Genomic DNA, 22,479 nt, shown 5'->3' with positions numbered 1-22,479 from the left:
TGTTTTACCACATCTCTGAGAGCAATGGGTTTACTGTGAAATTAACTAGGACAAAAATATGTCTTGTGCTACGATTATTTGAAATTCAGACTTAATAAGAGCCTCCTGTTCAGTACTGTACAGAATGACTAAATGTGCAATTTAATCTCAGATACCATTTTCTGGGCCTGGATAGAGATATACAGCTCAAAATGTATATGACTGACATTCAGTATTCAAATACATCAAAGACTAACAAGAATGTTTCAGTGAATATCCTTTTGTAGCCTATAAGCAATTACCCAGATACATAGTCAACTTCATGAAACTAGGGCTAACATTAGCACAGCCTGACTGGTCCGTCACAAAGACCACACAGCCCCTGCTGGTGGGATGCTCCTCTCTTTACTGGCCTGGCCTTTAGACCCACAAAGAATGGGGGATAAAAGGAGAGAGCACCGTTTCCTGGGGCACAACTATCTCAACTATGCTCTCTGTGATAATCTTTATGGCCACTATGATGCTTCTACTTCACGTTCCTTGTTGCCACTCTCAAATTACAACCCAGTCTTTGTGCTGCCTGAATGCATTTTCAGTTGCCGTCTCCCTTTCGGGCCCACACTTTATTTTTTTCACAAACCATTTTATACGCCATTTCTCCACATTGGCTGGGATGCTAAAGATAGCCTGGAGAGTTAGAAGTGGAAGAAAAAAAGGAAAGAACAGGCTTTTTTATTATTCGTATAGACTCTCAATTTTACACGCAAAACCCAAAGAATTGTTAATGCATAAGCTGCCAATGAAACAGACATTTTGATGAATCCTACATCCAGTAATTGTGCTTTGTGTGTTTCAGTGGACTCTTTCCTACCCTTATTACATACAGGAGAATTGAAACAGGTAATTTCTCAGCAAAACAACAAGCAGTGCAGTGGGAAAAAAGTGAGGTCAGTTTGCCCCAAGGCAGGACCGGAGCAGCAGTTATTAATAACAGAAGTATGAGAGCGTTGCACGCGTTGCCTGGTGTCCACTGGGAGCTGGTTAAAGTAAACCAGCTGCTGTACACCTGGAGAACATGCCATACCAGCAGTATTTGTGTTGTGTGTGTGTGTGTGTGCGCGCGCATGTGCATGCCTAAGGAAGTGAAAGCTAGCGGGACAGACAGAATATTGTCCTCATTGATGTCAATGATTTTATGTTATGTCATGGTTTATAATATCGCTACTACGTGTCAATATTTAAAAAGGACTGAAGATATTTTTTTTACATAGTATGACGTCAATGCTGTAGTGGCTGCATGAATAATAAATCAACTATGAGCTAGTCTCACATTGGCAGACCTTCCTCCACAGCGCTGCAAATGAGGGTCTGGCTAGTCCACACAGCATTCCGGGATGGGAGAAAAACGTGCTCTGGTTTATTGGCATTTCTTTAAACCAATCACAATCATGGGGGATGGGAGTCGGGGACCCGGTGCTAATACGGCATTAACGACTATCGATTATCTACTGGACCGAATTGCAACGCGGATTTCAGCACCACTGAAATGCCTGCGCTTCTCTCTGATGCTCCGAAAACGGACGTTAGAGGCAACCTAAACATCGCCGCATGTCACACTAGTTAACACTACACTTGGCAGCAGGTAACGTTAGCCTCCCGTTAGCTAGCAGCTGGAGTAAACACGGTTAAAATGCTGACAGCTGAACGGTGTAAAAGTGTGTCAGTATTTCACTGGAGAGGAACGTATGACAGTGTGCAGCTGCTGTTGTCGGAAACAGATGTTTTGTTCACTTGAAATTCGCCTCGCCAGCCTCGTGCTGCATTCAAAGTTATTGTAAAATACCCTTTTCCCATCCAGTGGATCTTTTTGTTGTTTACTGGTGCAATAAGTTATTGTTATTACATTTTTAATAAATCATTCAATTTTGCTTTAGCAATAAACAAGCCTCTATAATGTTGCTGGATGTCATTTTGTGCTCCTTTTAAAAAAAAAAAAAAAAAAAAAAATAATAATAATATATATATATTTATATATATGCACCGTTTTAAAAGTATTGTTTTAAAACCGAGAAAATGTTGTGTTTTCTCTTTTATTTTCTTCTCTGTGGGGGTTTCACCTTTAAAATGTGTCACCTTTTTCAGCCCTTCTGAGTTTGCAGGTATGATATAAGGTTTTCGCTTGTTTTTACCATGGAGCTTTTATTTATACCACTAAATAAGCTAGGCTATAATAAGTCAAGCCTCAATTAATTGCCAATTGGACAAAGAGGGCAAAGTGGGCCACTTTCTCCGGGGCCAAGTGATTAATGATGTTAATAACACCTGTGCGCCTTTTCTGCTATGACATGTCAAATGTGTGCTGTTAAAAAGGCCTAATATAGATCAGTAGTGAGTTTTTAACACTTTGTCACAGTCACAGTTTTCAGCTCTTCTTTAATTACAAAGAAATAGAACTCTTTCTTCCCCAATGTGATAAAGCAACACTGACAACATCATCTGCCACTTTCTGTTTTGTGTTTAGCTAAGATACCACAAGAGGATGGTTTGACTGAGGCATTACTATGTAAACCAAAATCTGAGCAGAAGATGGGACAAGGGGTTAACATGCCTCGTCCCAGCTAATATCAGGCATATATTGTTCTGGCATTTACATATGCCAACTCGTAGATCAAATATTCTAGATACAAATGTATGCATTTATCATTGATCCAGTGTGACTTAGTTTTGCATGTTTTTCCACTGATGAAGTTTGAGTTTGTGCTGTTTTTGCTGCACAAGAGATTTTACGCTGTATTTTATGAGTCCAGTTTTCTAATTTCGTCATGTGTGAAGAGGGCTGATTATGTAAGAACATAACAAAGGTAATATTGTCCTCTGTTAATATCTTGCTGAGACTAAAAAGCAATTTGTAGTCAATTATGGCAATTGCCATAACTGACCCCCAAAATGGGGTCAATTCACCACATCCATGGTGAAAAGGCATATATTAAAAGATTGATTTCGGGATTTTATTAATCAATATCAGATCACTCAAACAAAGATTGATTTTAATTGGAGAATTGGTGAGTTGCAGGTGTTCGGTTCGGAGGAGAGATGTGTATTTTATCCTCACTGATCAAACTGTCTAAGTGTTTTATTTGGTGATTTCTATGGAGAAAATAAGAACATCCAGTTTTTTTTAATTTGTGTTCTTTGTCCTCCACAAAGTTTAAAGTCAGTATTTATTTTCTAACAACACTTAGCTTCGGGCTGCTCCATTTTTAAATCTGCTAGGAGGGAAAGCCTCTACGTGAAATGTGTAGTCTTATATTAAACACACAGAATAAAACAGGGATCTACTTTATACTTGCTTGTTTGTATACTGTATTTGGCTATTGGTTTGTCCTGTGTGCTGCAGCTGTCTGACAGAAAAGACATATGCCACACCAGTGAAAAGACGGTCAGAATCAGAGAGACTGACCATCAGAATCACAGGCTCTCTTCATAGAGCTTCAGGCAGCTAAGTAAGTGTTAATCTTCAGCAGCCCTGTTAGAAGTTCCTGCCTGGCTCAGCTGGCCAAAATAGAGCAAAGACTCCTAGCTAAATTGTGTGTGGACATTGGACCTGTGTGAAATTTCTTTTGTATTGGTGTCATGTAATTCCGTGTGGGATGGGCCACTTAGCGGCATGACACGTAAATAAAATATCATTCATCATTCCTAGCTTGAGTGTTTTGTTGTGTTAAGTGACCTATTGGCAGTTTATCATATCTCCCTATCACACTGAGATATAGCTCAGATTAAGATGTGGACGAATTTCCCAAAAAGCTAATTTATTTTAATGTTTTTTACAGTCACTCATTAATACATATTCTTTTCTGAATTTGCATTACAGCATGTAGTTTTGTGTGTGGTTTAGAAAAAAATTAAATCAGTAATTTACTGTAAATTTGTGTACATGAGTAGTTCAGAACAGATGTTTTCCAAGTCTTGACACAATGCTATAAGTTGTAGAAGGGGCATATTATTGATTGATTGATTGATTGGTGATTTTTATCAATTTTCTTTTTTATTCATAAAGCTGATCTCAACTGTCTGGCAAGTCACTGGTTATAAGTGTTTTTTATTTTATTTATTTTTTCAGGATGTATCATTGGTTTTGGATATTTTCTATGAGTGATGGGTGAAAATACCAGGCCAGAATCACTCCTATCAATTCAGATATTGGTACTTTTTATTGCTAAAAGCAGCTAATGTACGATCATGTCATGGGAGATAAATGTGTCATAATTTATGAGGTTAATGCATTATTAACAGGCTACTTCTGATTATATTTTGATTACCAACTTATGATTTGCCAAATATGAGGCTTTTTTACTCGTCTCTGTTAATTACTTAATCACATGCATGTTTAAACACAAGATGGTTTTTAATGGCAAATAATATATGTTTCATTATGTGAATTCTCTGAACTAACGAGGTGATCAGTGCAGCAGAGACACAAATACTGCAGCACTAAGAAGAGTGCTCATGTGACCAGGAAATGCTGGATCCATTTATAATTTGCATCCGTCATATTGACTCAAAATAAGACATTGTATCAATAGAATTTATACTTTTGGGCACATATTTCTACCGCAATATTGACACCCAATAATTTATTTATCAGCATTCATCAAATTTATTTTAACAGTTAATTCCCCAAACTCTTATCTTTGAGAAAGGAACATGGCCATTTTCTGTAAAAATGCAGTTCACTTTGCACTGACATTCTTAATGCTTCAACAGCCGAGTTAATAGTGTCCTCCTGTCTTGCAGGGGCGTGGTGCGAGTGGACATTAATCTGCAAGATGTTGATATCGACCAGTGCTCCACTGACGGCTGGTTTGCTGGAACCCATCGATGCAACCTGACCACTATGGAGGTGAGTGTGCAGAACAAGCGGGTGAGACAAAAGATTGATTTGCTCTGGAAAACTGAACTGTAGCGCACACACATTTAGTCACATCTCCACGAGGCACTTAACGGAAAAGCACTAAAGCTGTATATCTTTTGACAAATGGGTGGTAATCTGATTCCTTTTTACTGATTCTGTAACAACCTACTACCACTTAACTAAACACTACAGGTTATCTTTTAAAATAATGTACATAAAAATGTTGTTTTTAACATCTCCTTTGAGATAGGAAATATGTTAATAAGGAATTAGTTTGACTTGTTTCCAAAGCAGATCAGTGCTTTGCAAAAAGTTTCAGTTACTTTGCTTGCTTTTTGTATTTCCATTACAGTATGCTATACAATAGGTACACTCAGTGCTTAATTTGTAAAGTGGGAGGTCCCGGAGCGCAGAGGGGGGGTGGATCCAGCAACTCAAAACGGGGGTTGGAGGTAACGGAACAAAAAACAAATTACACTGCCTAGTAGCTTCTCTAACTCAAAAAACCTACACAACGCTGTGTGTACATCAGGGCAATGTTTATTTCTATTTCAGAATATGCACTGCGTCGGTGCAAAATGTAAAAATAAAAATACACTGCAACAATTGTTTTCACAAGCAGCAATTATCCATCGGACTATTAAATTAACCAAAAAAACCACCGTGGTCTCCACATTCATGATCGGCAGAAACGTTTTTTGCTTGTTTGGGATCCGACTGGCCAGCATATTTGAACAAGTTAAGCAAACTTTGTTGTCTTTTTGACATTTTTCCCCTGAGTTAAATGAGGCTATAACAGCAATCTCAACCAGCACAAGCGCTTGTGTCACCTGAAGTGCAGCGCCGCGCTGTTGAAGTGCCTCCCCTCCCTCTCCCCCCTCCGTCTCACCCTGAAAATTCACCTCAAAACGCATCGAAAATGCAAACACTCCATTTTTGTGGAACTTCAATGGGGAATAAAGACTAACAAGACAGATAACAACATTGAACACTACACAAACAGTAGTTTATTTTTTTCATTTAGGCGATTCATTTTTCATTGTGACACAGGAGGTGCTGGATCCAATAAAAAAGGTTCCGGATCCAACGTAGGAGGTGCTGGAACATGTTCCGGCGTGTTCCGGCTCAAATTAAGCCCTGGGTATACTGTGACACCAGACCTCTCTCACTTGTAACTGAGAGTGGGTCTGGGAAAGGTACATCCCCAGCCCATTTCCAAAGGGGCGTCACCAACAGACGCCGCTCAAATGCCTCTGGCCGCAATTGGATAGTCCTTCAACCAATCAGACCAACGATCCGGGTGACGTAGCAGCGACATCGGCATTAACAGGTTGCTGCGCTTCGGTGGCCGTCATGTTGAATGTAAACAAAAAGCTGCTTGCTGTCGCTGCGCTATCGTCATTGTGTAAAGCCCACCTCAGCGATTGTGATTGGTGCCTCGATTTGGAAAAATTGGAAATGGTCTTGAATGGGCTCTTGGCCAGACTGACTTGCAGAGCAAATCTCAAATTTGCCAGAAGTTCGTCAGGGTTTTCCCATGCTAACAAAGAGGTATTTATCCTTATAAATGTATCTGTCAGTGTGTCAAGGTTGCAGTAAAAAATATGTTTAGGTCAAACCTGAAGCTTTGTTAAACGCACCTACACCCTGTTATTACCTCTATCAAGGCTATGTTGTTATGAAGTATGATGTGTCTGTCTATTGAAACTGAATGCACAGCTTTGCGTGAAACTAGGTGGACAGATAGGACCAACACTTAATTTGTAGTTTTACCGTTCATCCTGATGACCAGCATTGTTTTAGACAACTAACAGAGATACAGTATGAAGACTCCAAATCTTAAGGGTATGTTCACAGGGTCGAAAAATATATTTAACTTAAAGTTTAAGTGATGATGGAGATTGAGAGTTGGAAACCTGCCTTGGCAGAGGAGAAAATAGCTTGGCCATTTGCATACTGATGAAAAATAGCCTCAAGGCCCTGGAACATGTGACCTCTTGGACAAGATGGTAAAACTCTTATCGCTCTGCTGTTTTTAAGAGGATGTCAAATATCCACATCCTCCATTTTGTATTGTATCCCGTTCATTTTATTTTATTATTTTTATAATATTTCCACCAACCACTGAGAGACAAATCTGGCTCCTTAGCTGCTTAATGTTCCACTATGTTCACCAGCTAGTTTCTCACTTTGTCTATGTGCTGTTTGGTGCTTGGCAGGTATAGTGTACTGTGGGTTTGTCAGCTGAAAACGACCCTGAGAGCACCAGAAAATGATGCTAAAACGATCGGAACCAGAGGGAACCTGCAGAGTCGGCAACCCCTCTCATATACAAGTAGTCGTTGGTTTCCTTGTTTTGCTTTTAAACTTACGCCATCAGTTAACCTAGCAACCAATAATGCCATGATTTATGCCAATTGACAGCATGCTTTGCTAAAACATTTTGTTTTAATCACATTAATATTTTTTGCATAGTAACCTTTCATTTGCGGAGTGCTGCTGTCTAGCTAGCAGCTAGTCTTCTGGTTAATGCTGCTTACCTGCCGGATCAGTCTCATCGTTAAGAGAGATCAGACTCCTTCATAATGCATGTGATGTAGTGGATTGCAGTGAGCCTCTTTGAATAATTAATCACTCTCTTTGTCTGAGTACTTCCACCTTTCTGTGGACAGTCAATGCCAGAGACATTTAACATTGTGTGTGTGTGTGTGTGTGTGTGTGTGTGTGTGTGTGTGTGTGTGTCTGTGTGTCTTTGTGTGTGTGTGTGTGTGTGTGTGTGTGTGTGTGTGTGTGTGTGTGTGTGTGTGTGTGTGGGGTGGCTACAATGAGAGAAATACATTGTTAGTGGTATAGATTTTAGCTGGGTTTGCAAAATAATGATCTCTGTGTTCTTACAGTGCAGTGTGGTAGGAGTATTCTTGCTTACAGCCTGAATGATGAAAGCTGTTGTGGTCATGGCATGTTGCAGGATATGACTTGTGTTACATGACAGCTTTGTCATACAGGAGCGCTCCTTATCGTCATATCTGCTCGATAAACAAACAAAGATTTTGAGAGGTATCCAACTTGTTATCTCTTGTGAATGTGTATCGCAGAGTTTGTATCGTAATTTATAAATTAAGCAAGATCCCCTCACATAATAGTCTTGTGCAATTTGGAATTATATTAAGCCATCTTCGCATCAGTTACAGCTAAGTACCTACCTTCCCGGTCCTAAAGTGCATGACCAGGTAAATCAGAGGTGATGTGGGAGGCTGATGTCTTTACAGCTAGGAATAGAAAGCACGACTGCAGTGTAATCAAGTCTTGTAGGGCTGTGTGTGTGTGTGTGTGTGTGTGTGGTAATGTGATAAAAAAAAACGCTTTGGGAGGGATGCCCCATATTTGCAAGCAGGGATTAATTTGGTGTTATTGCTGTATTTTTTTCTCATGCAGGTATTCCCTCTGCATGTGCAGCGGTTTGTTGTTTAATGGGTTTCTTTGGGGCCATTTGAATAAAAAAGACAATCACTTCAGACTGCTATAGATCCACATTAGGAGTATTTTCTTTGTTTTATTGGAAACAAAGCAGTGGGTTTCCTTGGTGTTGGAGCAGTTTATTTACTTAAGTGTATCATTGACATAGTCACATTTCAATTCCACCCTCGGATGCTCTTTATAACAGCATTTGCAGCAACACTGCACTTACATGTAGACTCCACTTTCTGTTTTGCATGCACAACTCTGTCAGGTTTTATCCGACATCTATGAAGTCCTTTCATCACACATCCACTGTTGTTCTTGTGCTTCTTAGCAGTGTTTTGAGTGCCACAATTCCAGCAATTGAATTTGACAAAATGCAGTTGTTCCAGCCAGCCAGCCAGCTCCCTGGCCTCCCCTCACATCCTGCCTCTCAAGCTGCTGTTTGCCCAGCCAAGCATGCAGCCAGCCCAAACTCAGATGGAGGCAGATGCTATGGATGACTGATTTAGCAGGCACGAAGAGGAAGGCAAAACAAAATGAGGCTCAGACTGTTGACAAGAAAAATACAATAACCCAACAGTGTCAGAAACCACTGGTTATTTGAAGGCAACGCTATTTTAAAATCCAAAAATTGTTAACAGTTTTCTTCGATTCTTTCCTGAATGAATTTCACAAAACCCTAGCTGTGCTAAAGAAAAATCCCACCCAAACACATAAGATGTCAGAGTAACATTATCTGTTAATAAACACGTGATGCTAGTTAATAAACACATAATGCTACTCTGACATCCTTAGTTGATTCGTATTCAAGTTGAAATAATCTTACAGTACCATAGCTGCATTTGCATTTCATAGCTTTTTGGACTTAATAAAATGCTGCAGTGTAGATAACTAACTTAATAGTAGAAACTAAACAATATACCTTTTCAATATTGTTGTCGTTTTTGCAAATAGGCACTGCATATATCAGCATCAAATTACAGTGAATTACAATAACTTGCACCCAATGGGAAAAAATCAACCAGAATACGCCAACGCTGCTGTCAAGGACAATATAATATATAGCAATACATTTCATTATAAACCCTGACTGTAGACCAGTCGCTGCACGTATTAAGCCAAGAGCCAACATTGTATTTTCTTTGATTAAGTAAACAGTACAGCTCTGACTCATGCCAATCATGGTGAAGCTAGATGAATCATAACATAGCCAAGCATGCAGCCCAAAGATTATCAGCTAAGATCTTGACTTAATTTCCTGTTGAAAAGGTGTATACATGCTGCTGTAGGCTACGTTTTCCTGTCTTTTTTTTCCTACCTCTCATCTCTCACTAATGGCACTTCCATTATTAGTGTTTCACTGTTCTCAAAAGTCTAGGACTTTGCTGCCCTGGGGGCACCTTTCATACGAGAACGCGGCTGTGGATGATGATGAATGTTTCAATCAATTAGCTTATTGCTCAGAACAAGTGGTGGGGCCCTGGAGGACCATAGGCTGTGAAAGGCAGTGACACATAACCTGAAAGATTACTCCAGCCGCCACGACAAGGACTCCTGACTCTGCGCTGTTTCTTGTGCGCTATTTTCTGCTGAGTATGTGGAGTGAGGGCCACTGGTTAGAAATGAACATTTATAAACTGAGAATGAGATGAGAGCATCAGAGGTTGACCAAACATACAGGAAAGCATTGTACAATTTAGAGATATTTTTTAATGTTTGCAGAGGTAAAAATGTATTGTGAATAGGGGTGTGAAGATTTTAACACTTATTTTACAGAAAACTTCAATGAAGAAATAAGACTGGGAAAAATAGTCCTTTATTCAATCGAAAGTCACAAAATGAAAACCGAGCACTGAAAGCTTTTGCCATAATCTCAAATGACTGGCTTCTCTCGCAAAAGTTTAATTATTATTATTGTTATTGATATCTAACTCAGTTTATCACTAAAGCTAACAACCCATATGGCTGCAAATGACTTAATGTCCACACCAAGACACCCAAACCACTATGCACATCCAAACCACAACAAAAACACATCCCATCCAAACACATAAATAGTTGAAAAACGGCGTGTGGCAGGGGACATTTGATGGTGTCTGTGTTTTTTACACTCAACAGAATGTGTGGTTAATTTCTGCCTCGCTGTGGTGCTCTTTCTGTTCTTGAGAAGCTGAAGTGGATATTCCAGCTCTGCCTGTTGAATCACTGTTACATCTTGACCTTGGTTCACAAGGTTGTCCTCTCCCAGCAGGCTATCATCTCAATCACACGCTGATTTCTCCGCCGTGTACCTTGTGCTGCTGAATTAATAACGGCATCAAGTGTTAAACAACTGCTGCTACCCTTCTGCTCTGTCTGCTCTCACCTTCTGTCTCTCTCTCTCATTCTCTCTATTTTTGCAAACAGAAAAGACATAACACACACTTGTTGTCCTCACTTGTACATGGACATTTTATTGACCTAAAATCATTCCCTGGAGGCTTACGCTAGCCTCAAACCTGACCACTATATCGCCAATCCCTAATAAAAACCCACCCTGACCAAAGCGTGGTTTTGACCTTAACCAAAAACCTTTCTTGATTCTGAAGTCAAACAGTAGTTAACTGGCATTGGCAGCTATTATAACAAGTCCTTAATCTGCAAAGCACGGGAACAGCTACAGAAGAACATACACTTCCAGGATCCTACGCACAAGAGGGTAATGTTCACCTTTAAATTACTTGAGTGCACAAGAGCCAGTTAGTTCATTCCCTCGGCCTGATTTCCGACAAATTGCAGGTTGAATTGATGGGATTCATTTTGAAACACTTTGAAAAATGATTGCCAACTGAAATACATTAATAATTGTGTGTCACAAAAAAGATTGATTTGGGCATCAGAAATGTTGCTTCATTTGCATGCAAAGGCTTTAGGCCTCATTCTGTCCCATAATGAGTTGTCTTTTGTGTCAGCAATCATTTTCTACTCAAAATTCCAAATGGGAGATATACTGTAAATGAAACTGAGGTTTCACCAGTATTCCACTACTGAAATGAACTTTAAGTGCAACACAAAAAAACAATTAAATGTGCAATTTTTGTTTTTATATTTACTTTTGTTAACCGGTAACTTATTTAAGGGTAGTAATGTATCCTAGAACACAGTAATACAATCTATTTTAAATGTGCTTTTGAAGGTTTTTACTCTAAAAGTTGTTTTTTTTCTGCCATTGTTAACATGATGAACTTTCATCAATTCAATGATTTCCGGCTTGAAAATTTTTAAGAAACCGCATACAGTATGTGGTACCTTTACTTCCAAAAAGGAGAATCAACTTTTATCCCTGATAAATAATGAATACCAGGAATTTATTTGTTTGAAATGAAACTGCTCATTTGGTCGTGTTTACTTAAATTAATGAACACATTCCCAAGATAGTGCATAGTTTTATATCCCATCCAAATATGTCATTCTTCACTGGGACTCGATTGTTCGTTTGACATGCAGCAAACTCCCCAAGCCCCTTTTTGAATGTGATACACATTAGTCGAGTAACGGTGAGAAATGTTTTTCTGCTTGTGTCATCTGACAGCTCCCCCATCCAAGTGTTTCCTCTGTTCTCATTCAACAAAAATGCTTACCCCTTCATCTGCAGGCCCAGCTGTGTATTGTAAGATAAAATAACCTTTTACCTTCTTGGGAATTCCCCTGCTGTCGGAAACATGGCATCGTAGTGGGGCAGGGATTCCCACAAGGGACCTGTATCGAGAGTATAGTTTCACACCAGGCCACGGCCCTTACAACCTGCTGATCTCGTTTCAGCAATTTGGTTGGAGAAAAAGGGCACGAAGCATCCTAATTAACTACATTCCTTGCTATGTTGCCTATGTTCAGGAGCCTATAAATAGGGTAATTGCTAATTATCTACAGTGATTGCACCAAAGCTGTGATTATGCTTCAGAGTTGATAAGGGGGCTTGATAGGAAGGAAATAGAATACCGCTGTGCACCAGCAGACTTAAATTCGCCATTCAATTTGAGCAAATCCTTTTGTAGAAAAGTAGTGGAGAGACCAGGACATTGACTTCTACTCAAGATCAGGAAAAAAAGGCAATACATAGGAGTTTCTTTCCACTGTAGAAAGAAAGATTAAGGAGTTTAAGAATAAACAGAGACCTTTTTTATTTTATTACCTGTTTTTTTTTAGCCGCACAAAAATGTAACTGCCAATAGCATGTCCTGCCAGCACAGTCTTGGTCAGTATACTTGAGTATACTTTGAATATTTTCTGTAACATTGCCTATAGGATTCAGTTTGTGAATGCGCCATTCTGACATCAAAGGACATTTTTGTGTTACCAATAAATAGAACCACTGATATACAAAATTCCAATTCTATATTGGACAGTATAGATGCTCGTGTCCAGCGGTCCTGTCTCCTGAGGGGTATTGGAGATGAAAACATCAAGGTTGAGGGCTGTTGGCCATTACACAGTGGGATGAGAGATCACAGGACACTTCTGGTTTTAACTCTCGCCCCCGGGCCTTGGCAGTGAAGCCCTTCCTTAATCACTGTCCCGCTAATTGGCTCTGTGGATAATGCTGGAACTCTGAATTTACATGGAAACACTTTGAAGACTTGAGTACACTCGCCCCCAGGCACTGTCTTACATTTGCTGTGCCCAGCCTCAGCAGTACACCGTAAACCGAGGCAGAAAGCAAACACTCAGTCCAGGAGGATTGGGGAAAAAAGTGGAATATAACATTTGTCTAGGGACCCATGAGATTGGATGTGAAATGAGTACAGACATTTACAAAGGATAGAAATAGACTGAGAAAGAGGGAGGGACACAGACAAAAAGATATAGAGTGACGGTAGCTTGATTTACATACAGAAAAGCAACGTGGCTGTTGCCTACACTTCAGTTATGTTCTGATTAAGCTGTTTATATAACCCTAACCCTGCACTGAGCCTCGGTGTTGCCACAAATAAAGCTGACTCTCAGCAGATAGAAAATCCAGCAAAATCAATATTGTTTTCCACATTAAGTTTTGGACCAAACCAACCATTTTCCGTCACTTATCTGTGTTCATGCTAGGCTAAGCAAGAAAGCCCAGACGTGCTTCTCCTCCACTACATCCTCTGCTCCTCCTTAGAGATCTTGAGACGTTCCCATACCAGTAGGGATGTATAATCCCTTCAGTGTGTTCAGGGTCTGCCACAGGGTCTCCTCCCACTTGGACCTGCCAGAAAGAAACCTCCACAGGGAGGCATATAGGAGGATAAGATGCCCAAGAGTTCTCAACTGGGTACTTTCCACAAGAAAGAGCATGGGTTCAGGTCCAAGCTTCTTGCTGATAATAAAGCTACTCACCGTGTCCCTGATTCCAGAAACCCTGCAAAGAAAACTCTTTTCGGCTGCTTGTTATTGCAATCAATTTCTTTAGTTCGCTACCCAATATCATTTAAGCCACTGGCTCTATTGTAACCTACCCCAGTAAGCTATGTAATATAGAGACAAAAGCAGATGCAGTTTACAATGTCAGCAAACGGCCTCTTTGTCCAGGGTTTTTCCATCTACGCGTTACTAGAGCTGTGACGAGATCTCGTCCTGCGAGATCTCATCACAGATTAAAACGTGACGAGATTTCTAGTTAAGGTAAAAAGTGTCTCGCGATATCAGTACACAAGTGCCGAGCAGCAGCCAGCATGATGGATGAGTCCGACTTTGACCTTGAAATTAGCATAGAAGATCCCCCCCGCCCGTTCTCCAAAGTTGACTCTGAGTTAACTTTTGCAGAGCGATAGCGGAAGGAAAAAGTTGCCTGTAAAACCCAGCGTTAGAACGTTAGAGAGTACCGCCTCTCTCTCTCTCTCTCTGCTCTCTTGGCCAAGACACGCGGCTGAAGCGTGCAGTTCACTGTGGCGCTGTCTCGCGCAGACCACTCTTTCTCTATCCTTTTTAAACTGAGTCAGGAAGTGTAGAGCAAAACCTAACTTTATTTTCAATGATATTAATTAATTAATGTCCTGTAATGGTCATAAATCAATACTAGTGTAGCCGACTTCCTTGTTTAGTGCTGCAATTAATAAAATGCAGAGGAGGAGAAAATTGCATCTGTCTTCACAAATATCTGTTAAGTGTTTGATGGTAATTTATTTGTGATTTAGAACGTAATCACTGTGAAACAATAGTAAAATAAGCTTTATTTCTCTCTGTATACTGTACAATGACAAATTCAAGTACAAAACAACTTGTTTCAACTACTGCCAGAAAACGCTTGGTTATGTTGTATCCTTGGTTCTCTGAGTGAAGAGACTCTCTCTCCACCGTACATGTGGAATAAGTAACAGTGTAACTGTTAGTTATACAGGAGAGAAGCCAGTCATTTCAGTTTGTGGCAACACCTTTCAGTGCTTGTTTTTCATTTGTGACTTTTGATTGAATAAAAGGACTATTTTCCCAATCCTATGTCTTCATTAATTATTTTTTTAAAATGGTGTTAAAATCTTGTCTCGTCTTGATCGGTTCACAATCTTGTGTCTCGTCTCGTGAGCTGGGTGTCTCGTCACACCCCTATAAATTACAGATGGATTGTGTTAATGTTTATCTATTTAGCACAACCACTTTGAATTGATGACGATAACATTGACGGCCTGCAGTGGGTCAGACAGGACAGTGCACTTTATCAGCTGTTGTGCAATGAAACTAAATTTGGGATTCAAACATGTCATTAAAGAACAAGTGTTTTTTAAAACTAAAAAAATAGGCTTCCTTGAATCACTTTCAAGCTACAAATTAGGATGACAGAGATTTCAAGTAAGGCAGAACTGTTGCAGTTACAGTATATGAGGAGGGTTGAAGTATCGGTTGAGTGGACAACAGCGGCAGACTTCCATGTTCTTCAATACCCATGAAACTATTTGTACCCATTGTCCCTGGGGGCTGCTTTGAGGTTGTCAGAAAACTTTGTGTATGCCTGATCTCTTAGTACTCACTGTCCTTGTTTTGTGTGCTCATGTACACAAGTGTGTGTGTATGTGTGCTATGTCTGTTTGCAGGACACTCCGTGGCAAGTTGCAAGAGTAAACAATACTGTGCATTTTACCGTGTGATTGTGGAATAAATATGTACCCGGCCCAATTCACTTTGACACTTACATAAGCTGTGAATGTGATTATGACAGCAATATCCCAGTGGTGTCTGTTGTGTGTTTACTAGTCCCAGCCTGATGGCAGTGTGAAGCTCCCTCTAGGCCAGAGTGCTTATCTCACTGGTGTTTAGGCTTTGGTCTTTGGACTGCACCCAAAGCAAGGCCCCGTTGTCCGGGCAGCTCTGCTCCGGCTAACTCCTGCTAGTTGACCTCGTTTAAAGGCCTGGCTGACTGTCTAGCTGTCCCTCTGAGCACAGAGCCACAGCCATCGAGCTGCAGTGTCTCTTTGTGTGTCTGAGTTAGAGTAATGCACAGGGTTGAAATTGTGTTTTGAGCCAGACCCAACAGCAATTTATTTAGCCCAGTCCATGCCTAACAGCTAAACATTTCTTTTAGCATGATGCCGGCTTGAAGGAAAGATTCTGACTTCAAAACTCATTCTTCTTTCCTTTCTGTATATTTTGCTCTCTCATGCACAGCACTACACACAACCACTAGTTCACTTTTCAGGCTTGCTGCTCTAACTTATGTACCTATTCATCATGAAGCATTATGTGGCTAGTGAGCCAAATGTATATTGTGCCCTTTATTTTCTCAATGACAGTCATGACAGGTTAGAGAGTGTAATATTAGACTTACTGTACTTCAAATTGTACCTGACTTTTTTATTTACTTAATATTGTAATTTTTAAAAACAAAAAAAACAAACATTTTCTCTATGTTGTAAATCTACTACTGTTGCATGTTACTCTCTAAACACAATAACTATTCCATGTCTATCAAGCCTGAAAAGAGGGATCTCACCTTGCCTGAATCGAGCCTATTGGATCCCATTTCAGTACATTAGATCACATGTTTTTGGCAGAAGCTTTTGTCCAAAAGGACTTCCAATAAGTGCATCCAAACTCAAAAGAAAAGAGCTCGAAGTGCAACCTACCCAAATAAAAACTAAAAGTGTTAGAGGGCTACTGGACATCCCATCAGCTTTTGACCTCAAGGCTCTTGCCATTAGTACAAATTAAAGGGTCATTCCAGCAATTTATCCCCCATTAGGCTAAGAAACTTGCAAGATACGAGTAAAAGAGAATGATCAACAAAGGCTCAACTTTTAGTCCTCAAAATGTGTCAAACTCCAATTAATTTCCCTACTGCCTTCATACACATCCTGAGCTGGCAGTGTGCCTTTCTGTGCCTCCTTTCTGTGCATTCTATGTCAATCTGTAATTACTGGACAATAAGCTTTCCTAAAGGTTTATGCACTCTGTAGGATCATTACAAATATCTACAGAGGCCTATTAGTGGTTGATTAGGCACTGTACTGGACCGGAAGAGTGTGGGCTTATTTCAAAGAGAACGAGAGTCCTTGGCAGGCCTTAATTAGCTGATATGAATTAAGGTGGAAGACAACTGGCCTTTGCATCAATTAGTGCTATACTCTTAGAGTTGTTTTTTATTCCCATGCTTCAGGTTATAGAAAGGTGAAGGAGGAGAATTGCTATGTTTGATGTCAGGAGGAAGAGTATGTAGTGTGTGTGTGTGTGTGTACATTTGTATGCAGGGAGTGCACAAATGAATACAATGATGTTCAGTATATATGTTGTTATAGTGAATTTATTGTCTAAATATATCTTAAAAGTTATTGAGGTCCTTGGTAGCACCAGTATTTACACTATATTGTGCTTAAAACAAGACATACTTTGCATGCTCTTCTCATTTTGGAATTTTATTTTTTATCTTATGGTATCAACACATATCTGCTCACATAAAAAATTTTTCACAAAAATTTTTTTTTTTTTTTTTTTGCTCAGGCATAAAACATTTTTTCATTAAAAAAAATTTTTTTTTTTTTTTTTTTTTTTTTTTTTTTTTTTTATTTTTTAATTGCAGAAAACTTTACACTCTCACAATGTGAATTACATTAAATCCATTACAGTGAAATAAAAGACTTATTTATGGACAACATTCCAATATGCACTTCAGAGGTCATGTACTGTGCAATATCAGGTAGTCTTCCAGAAGCGGCTGTTAGTAGTACTTCGCCGTCAAATATTTCAAGAAAATTTTTTTTTTCCTACATCTCTCATGCTTGATTTATAAAACTCATTGAAAATGTTATTTAAAAAGTCTATACCTATGGCAATCAAGGAGACATTTTGATTTCCCGTTTTCAAGTCCGGCTGGAAATCGTTGTTGCATGTCATCTTTCCCCCTCATTCTCTGTCATCTCTTGACTAGGATTGGGTATTGTTTGGGCTTTTTCCAATACCGGTGCTAAATCGATACTTTTAAAACAGTCGGTGCGGTGCCTGAACCGAAATATATATATATATATATATATATATATATATATATATATATATATATATATATATATATATATATATATATATATATATATATATTTATATATATATATATAATATAAAAAAAAGAGCACAAAACGACAGTTGGCGACATTAAAGAACGGCTTGTTTATTGCTAAGGCCATATGGTCAAAATTTAATGATTGATTAATAATGTAATAACAATAACTTACAATGACTTATTTCACTAGTAAATTGCTGGTAAACGACAAAAACAAGCACCAGATGGGAAAAGGGTATTTTAATACCCAACCTTACTCTTGACTGCCACTTTCAAATAAAGACAACAAATTTAAATTTTCACCCATTCAGCCACAAGAGCATTAGTAAGGTTGGACTGATAGGGCGGGGGGCCTGTTTCATTAAACCTGCAACATGCAAGCTGCGACTTGCAACTTGATAATTCCCTGTCACACTAATTTCAACATGTTTAACTAATAAACAAAACACAATAGTTGTGACCCACACATAAGCAAGTGAGAGGACTGCAGGACTCTCAAATGTATCTGCAATTTGCAAGTGATAATAATTTGTGAAATGGGTAATGGTACTATTTGCGATCTTTGTGTAAGTAGTGCTCACAAACTGCTTTTGTTAAACGGCTCACAAATTGCTTTTGTAAACAGCCCCTGGTTTGCAGTGGTTGTTCCAGTTCATCCCGGTGGTGTTGAATGAGGTTGAGGTCAGGGCTCTGTGCTCTGTGCTGGCCTGTCAACTTCTTCTACATCAAACCATTTCTTTATGGACCTGGCTTTGGGCTAAGGGGCAATGTCATGTGGAAACTGGAAGGGCCAAACACAAACTGTTGCAGCAAAAACGGGGGCTAAAACACTGGCTGCTAAACTGGGACCCCCCCCCAAAAGAATTCTGAGGGGTCATGAGGTGATTCACAGAATAGGAAAGCAGTCTAAAAAAAACATACTGTATTTCTGCAAAATGTGTTTACATTTTTTTTTATTGTGAAATTCTGGATAGTTTTTCCTATTCAGCCCCATTAAAACATTCAAATGGAACAACCTTTGTGAGGAAAATCACTCTTTTGTTAAGCTTCTCACAACTCATAGACATCTGTGACAATAGGGGTTGCAAGTAGACGTTGCTATATTTTAAGGGGTCACATTCTAAAAAGATTGGTAACCACTTGTCTAAAATATTATTGTATGCTGTAGCATTAATATTCCCCTTAACGTTACTATTAGAGATGCACCGATTACAACTTTCTAGGCCGATTCCGATTTTCATTTTTTCTAACCACTTTACAGCACACGCAAATATTTATTTTCGATCTTTTCTTTAATAGAACATTTTGCACAGAACATAGAACATTTTTTGAACAGATAATGGATCACTATAAAATAGAACTATATAAATTACTCCTGGTGTGGGAAATTCACACACATCTAAAGTGCATTGTTAGAACCATTTCCTTCTTTTCACATCCAATATCCAACTAACAAATGTGATTTTGGTTTTTGGTGTCGTCCCTCCACGCCTTACTTTTTCCTTGCAGGTGTTGCAAACTTGTTATCTTCTGCAGACACGCTGAAGAATTTCCAAACAGCTGACATGTTGCAGGTTCATTCACGAGGTTCCCTACATGTGCGAGAGGACACGCGCTTCACACTGCGAGCGGGTGCATGCGACACACGGCAGAAAAGTTGAGAGAGAGGAAAAAGAGACTGTAACTCGTATAAATTATGTTGTCAGTTAATTGTAGCATTGACCGGCATTAAATTGGCATATGTCAGACTGACCTGCCGGTCGCCGGTCATGGCCGAGTACGTGAAAACCGGCCAATTCCGGTCACCGGTCTATCGGTGCATCTCTAGTTACTATATATAACTTTGTAATGTTGCTGAAACTGTGTAGTTTTTCATCTAATGATCATAAATGACCTGTACCAGCAAACGAGTGAAAACGGTGAAAAGACGGCTATTTTGATATAGTTTTTAGTAATGCTTTTGCCCGGGTGAGATTTATTCCAAGAAGTCACAAAATGATTTACGGCAGGTAGACCGTCTCTACAATAAAACATTTTGACCGGTCACATATTTCTTTGTAACACCGGAAAAGCCTATGCAGCCAGGTAAAAGGTACCAGATTTCTTTATATAGGCCTAATTGTATTTTAATTTTATTTTAGAAGTTATATGTTGTAGTTATGGCTGATCCTGGGGCAGGGCCATCACAGAAATAAAGGAAATTAAACGAAGAACAACTAAAAGCTAAAAGGGAAAGACAGACCATGGGCGAAACCCAAGTCAATCTCGGTCGGGCTTTTAACAGCTGGAGACAATTACGGGAATTGTAAATGATTCAAAGCCGACCCTAAATTGGCCCTCAGGTGTGTAAATAAAATAATTCATAAAATAACTTAACATTGCGCAATGTGGTTGTAGTCTGTAGCATACATTAAATTACGTCCCCCTTCCATTTTTCCAGGTTTTATTTCTTTTCAAGCCATGTTTGTGTCAGCCTACTGTTTTCTTTTCCCTTGTCCCCCTGTACTAATGTAAAGCGTCCTTGGGTTTCATGAAATGCACTATATTAGTGCAGTGACTGCGACAGCAGGTGTGGTTAAAAACAGCTCGAATCAACACAAACTGAAAGTTACAAATAGCCACTTTAAATGGAACTGAGGGTCTAGCCCAAATCATGAAAAATTGCCTCACACTAAAAGTAAACAATGGGACTGTGGTGTCCATATACTTTTGGCCATATAGTATTTAAGCCTATTTCCCTTGGGTCTCCATTAAATTATAAATTGATCACATCCACGGGATAAACACCACTGATGTAAAAAAAAATTGCACACAAGCCGGGGAGCAAGAGGGAGAAAGTAAAAATGGCAGTGTCTATTTTTGTGTCCTATGGCCCTTTGATAAGTGCTCTGTCGCAGGCACACCATGCTGGCCTGACAGCATGACGCACTTCGATACAATGCCCCTCGCTTGCGGTCACACACATCACCATCGCAATTAGTATGTCAGAGTGCGTGTGACTGACAGCTGCCACAGCTGCCATGTAAACAATAACAAGCGGTGCTGGTGGGGGGAACCTGGGGCGTTGGAGACACACAATACAAGCTCTTGGTGTTTCCTTTACACGTGACTGTCATAAAGAATAAATGAGGTACATCAGATTTACCTATCTCTGCACTCACAGGTAGGTGACCTATAATAACAGTTTAATTATAGCACAGTTTTTAGAGGGCGAATATTTATTTAGAGATTCTGTACAGTCAAACACATTATTCTCGATCATATAGAACTAATTATCAGTTAATTTGATGTGATTTCTGCACTCTGGCAGCACAGTCGAGGCCTTCAGCTCATTATAGATTGAACAATATGGCTGCTCGAGTTGCTCGCTATCAATAGAACATCATCAAACGTAATTATTAGCATATGTTGTGCATAATAGAAGTAGGTCACTGCCTATGTGTGCTCTGTTTGAAATACTACAACACTATGTTGTCTTATAGTTAGAGAAGATTTAGCTATATATATATATATATATATATATATGTATATGTATGTGTATATATATATATATATGTATGTATGTATGTATGTATGTAGGTGTATATATATATATATATATATATATACACTCACCTAAAGGATTATTAGGAACACCCTACTAATACCATGTTTGACCCCCTTTCGCCTTCAGAACTGCCTTAATTCTTCGTGGCATTGATTCAACAAGGTGCTGGAAGCATTCTTTAGAAATGTTGGCCCATATTGAGAGGATAGCATCTTGCAGTTGATGGAGATTTGTGGGATGCACATCAAGGGCACAAAGCTCCCGTTCCACAACATCCCAAAGATGTTCTATTTGGTTGAGATCTGGTGACTGTGGGGGCCATTTTAATACAGTGAACTCATTGTCATGTTCAAGAAACCAATTTGAAATGATACGAGCTTTGTGACATGGTGCATTATCCTGCTGGAAGTAGCCATCAGAGGATGGGTACATGGTGGTCATAAAAGGATGAACATGGTCAGAAACAATGCTCAGGTAGGCTGTGGCATTTAAACGATGCCCAATTGGTACTAAGGGGCCTAAAGTGTGCCAAGAAAACATCCCCGACACCATTACACCACCACCAGCAGCCTGCACAGTGGTAACAAGGCATGACGGATCCATGTTCTCATTCTGTTTACGCCAAATTCTGACTCTACCATCGGAATGTCTCAACAGAAATCGATACTCATCAGACCAGGCAACATTTTTCCAGTCTTCAACTGTCCAATTTTGGTGAGCTTGTGCAAATTGTAGCCTCATTTCCCTATTTTTAGTGGAGATGAGTGGTACCCGGTGGGGTCTTCTGCTGGTGTAGCCCATCCGCCTCAAGGTTGTGCGTGTTGTGGCTTCACACATGTTTTGCTGCGTACCTCGGTTGTAACGAGTGGTTATTTGAGTCAAAGTTGATCTTCTATCAGCTGGAATCAGTTGGCCCATTCTCCTCTGACCTCTAGCATCAACAAGGCATTTTTGCCCACAGGACTGCTGCATACTGGATGTTTTTCCTTTTTCAGACCATTCTTTGTAAACCCTAGAAATGGTTGTGCGTGAAAATCCCAGTAGCTAAGGATATTGTGAACTACTCAGACCACCCCATCT

The 22,479-nt window shown here is 39.6% G+C and overlaps 1 protein-coding gene across 2 annotated transcripts in view; it reads left to right on the top strand.

Moving 5' to 3' along the window:
- Positions 1-22,479, top strand: part of gpr158a (G protein-coupled receptor 158a) — an 85,220-nt gene that overhangs the window by 9,489 nt on the left and 53,252 nt on the right. For both annotated transcript variants that reach the window (XM_039790419.1, XM_039790418.1), the window contains exon 2: positions 4,777-4,882. In XM_039790419.1, the coding sequence (XP_039646353.1) occupies positions 4,777-4,882 (106 nt within the window). The remainder of the gene's footprint in view (positions 1-4,776; positions 4,883-22,479) is intronic.

This window comes from Perca fluviatilis, chromosome 22 (assembly GCF_010015445.1).
Source record: "Perca fluviatilis chromosome 22, GENO_Pfluv_1.0, whole genome shotgun sequence".
In the NCBI taxonomy this organism is placed as follows: Eukaryota; Metazoa; Chordata; class Actinopteri; order Perciformes; family Percidae; genus Perca; species Perca fluviatilis.
The sequence above is the reverse complement of the archived record's forward strand: the minus strand, read 5'-3'. Positions and strand labels throughout refer to the sequence as shown.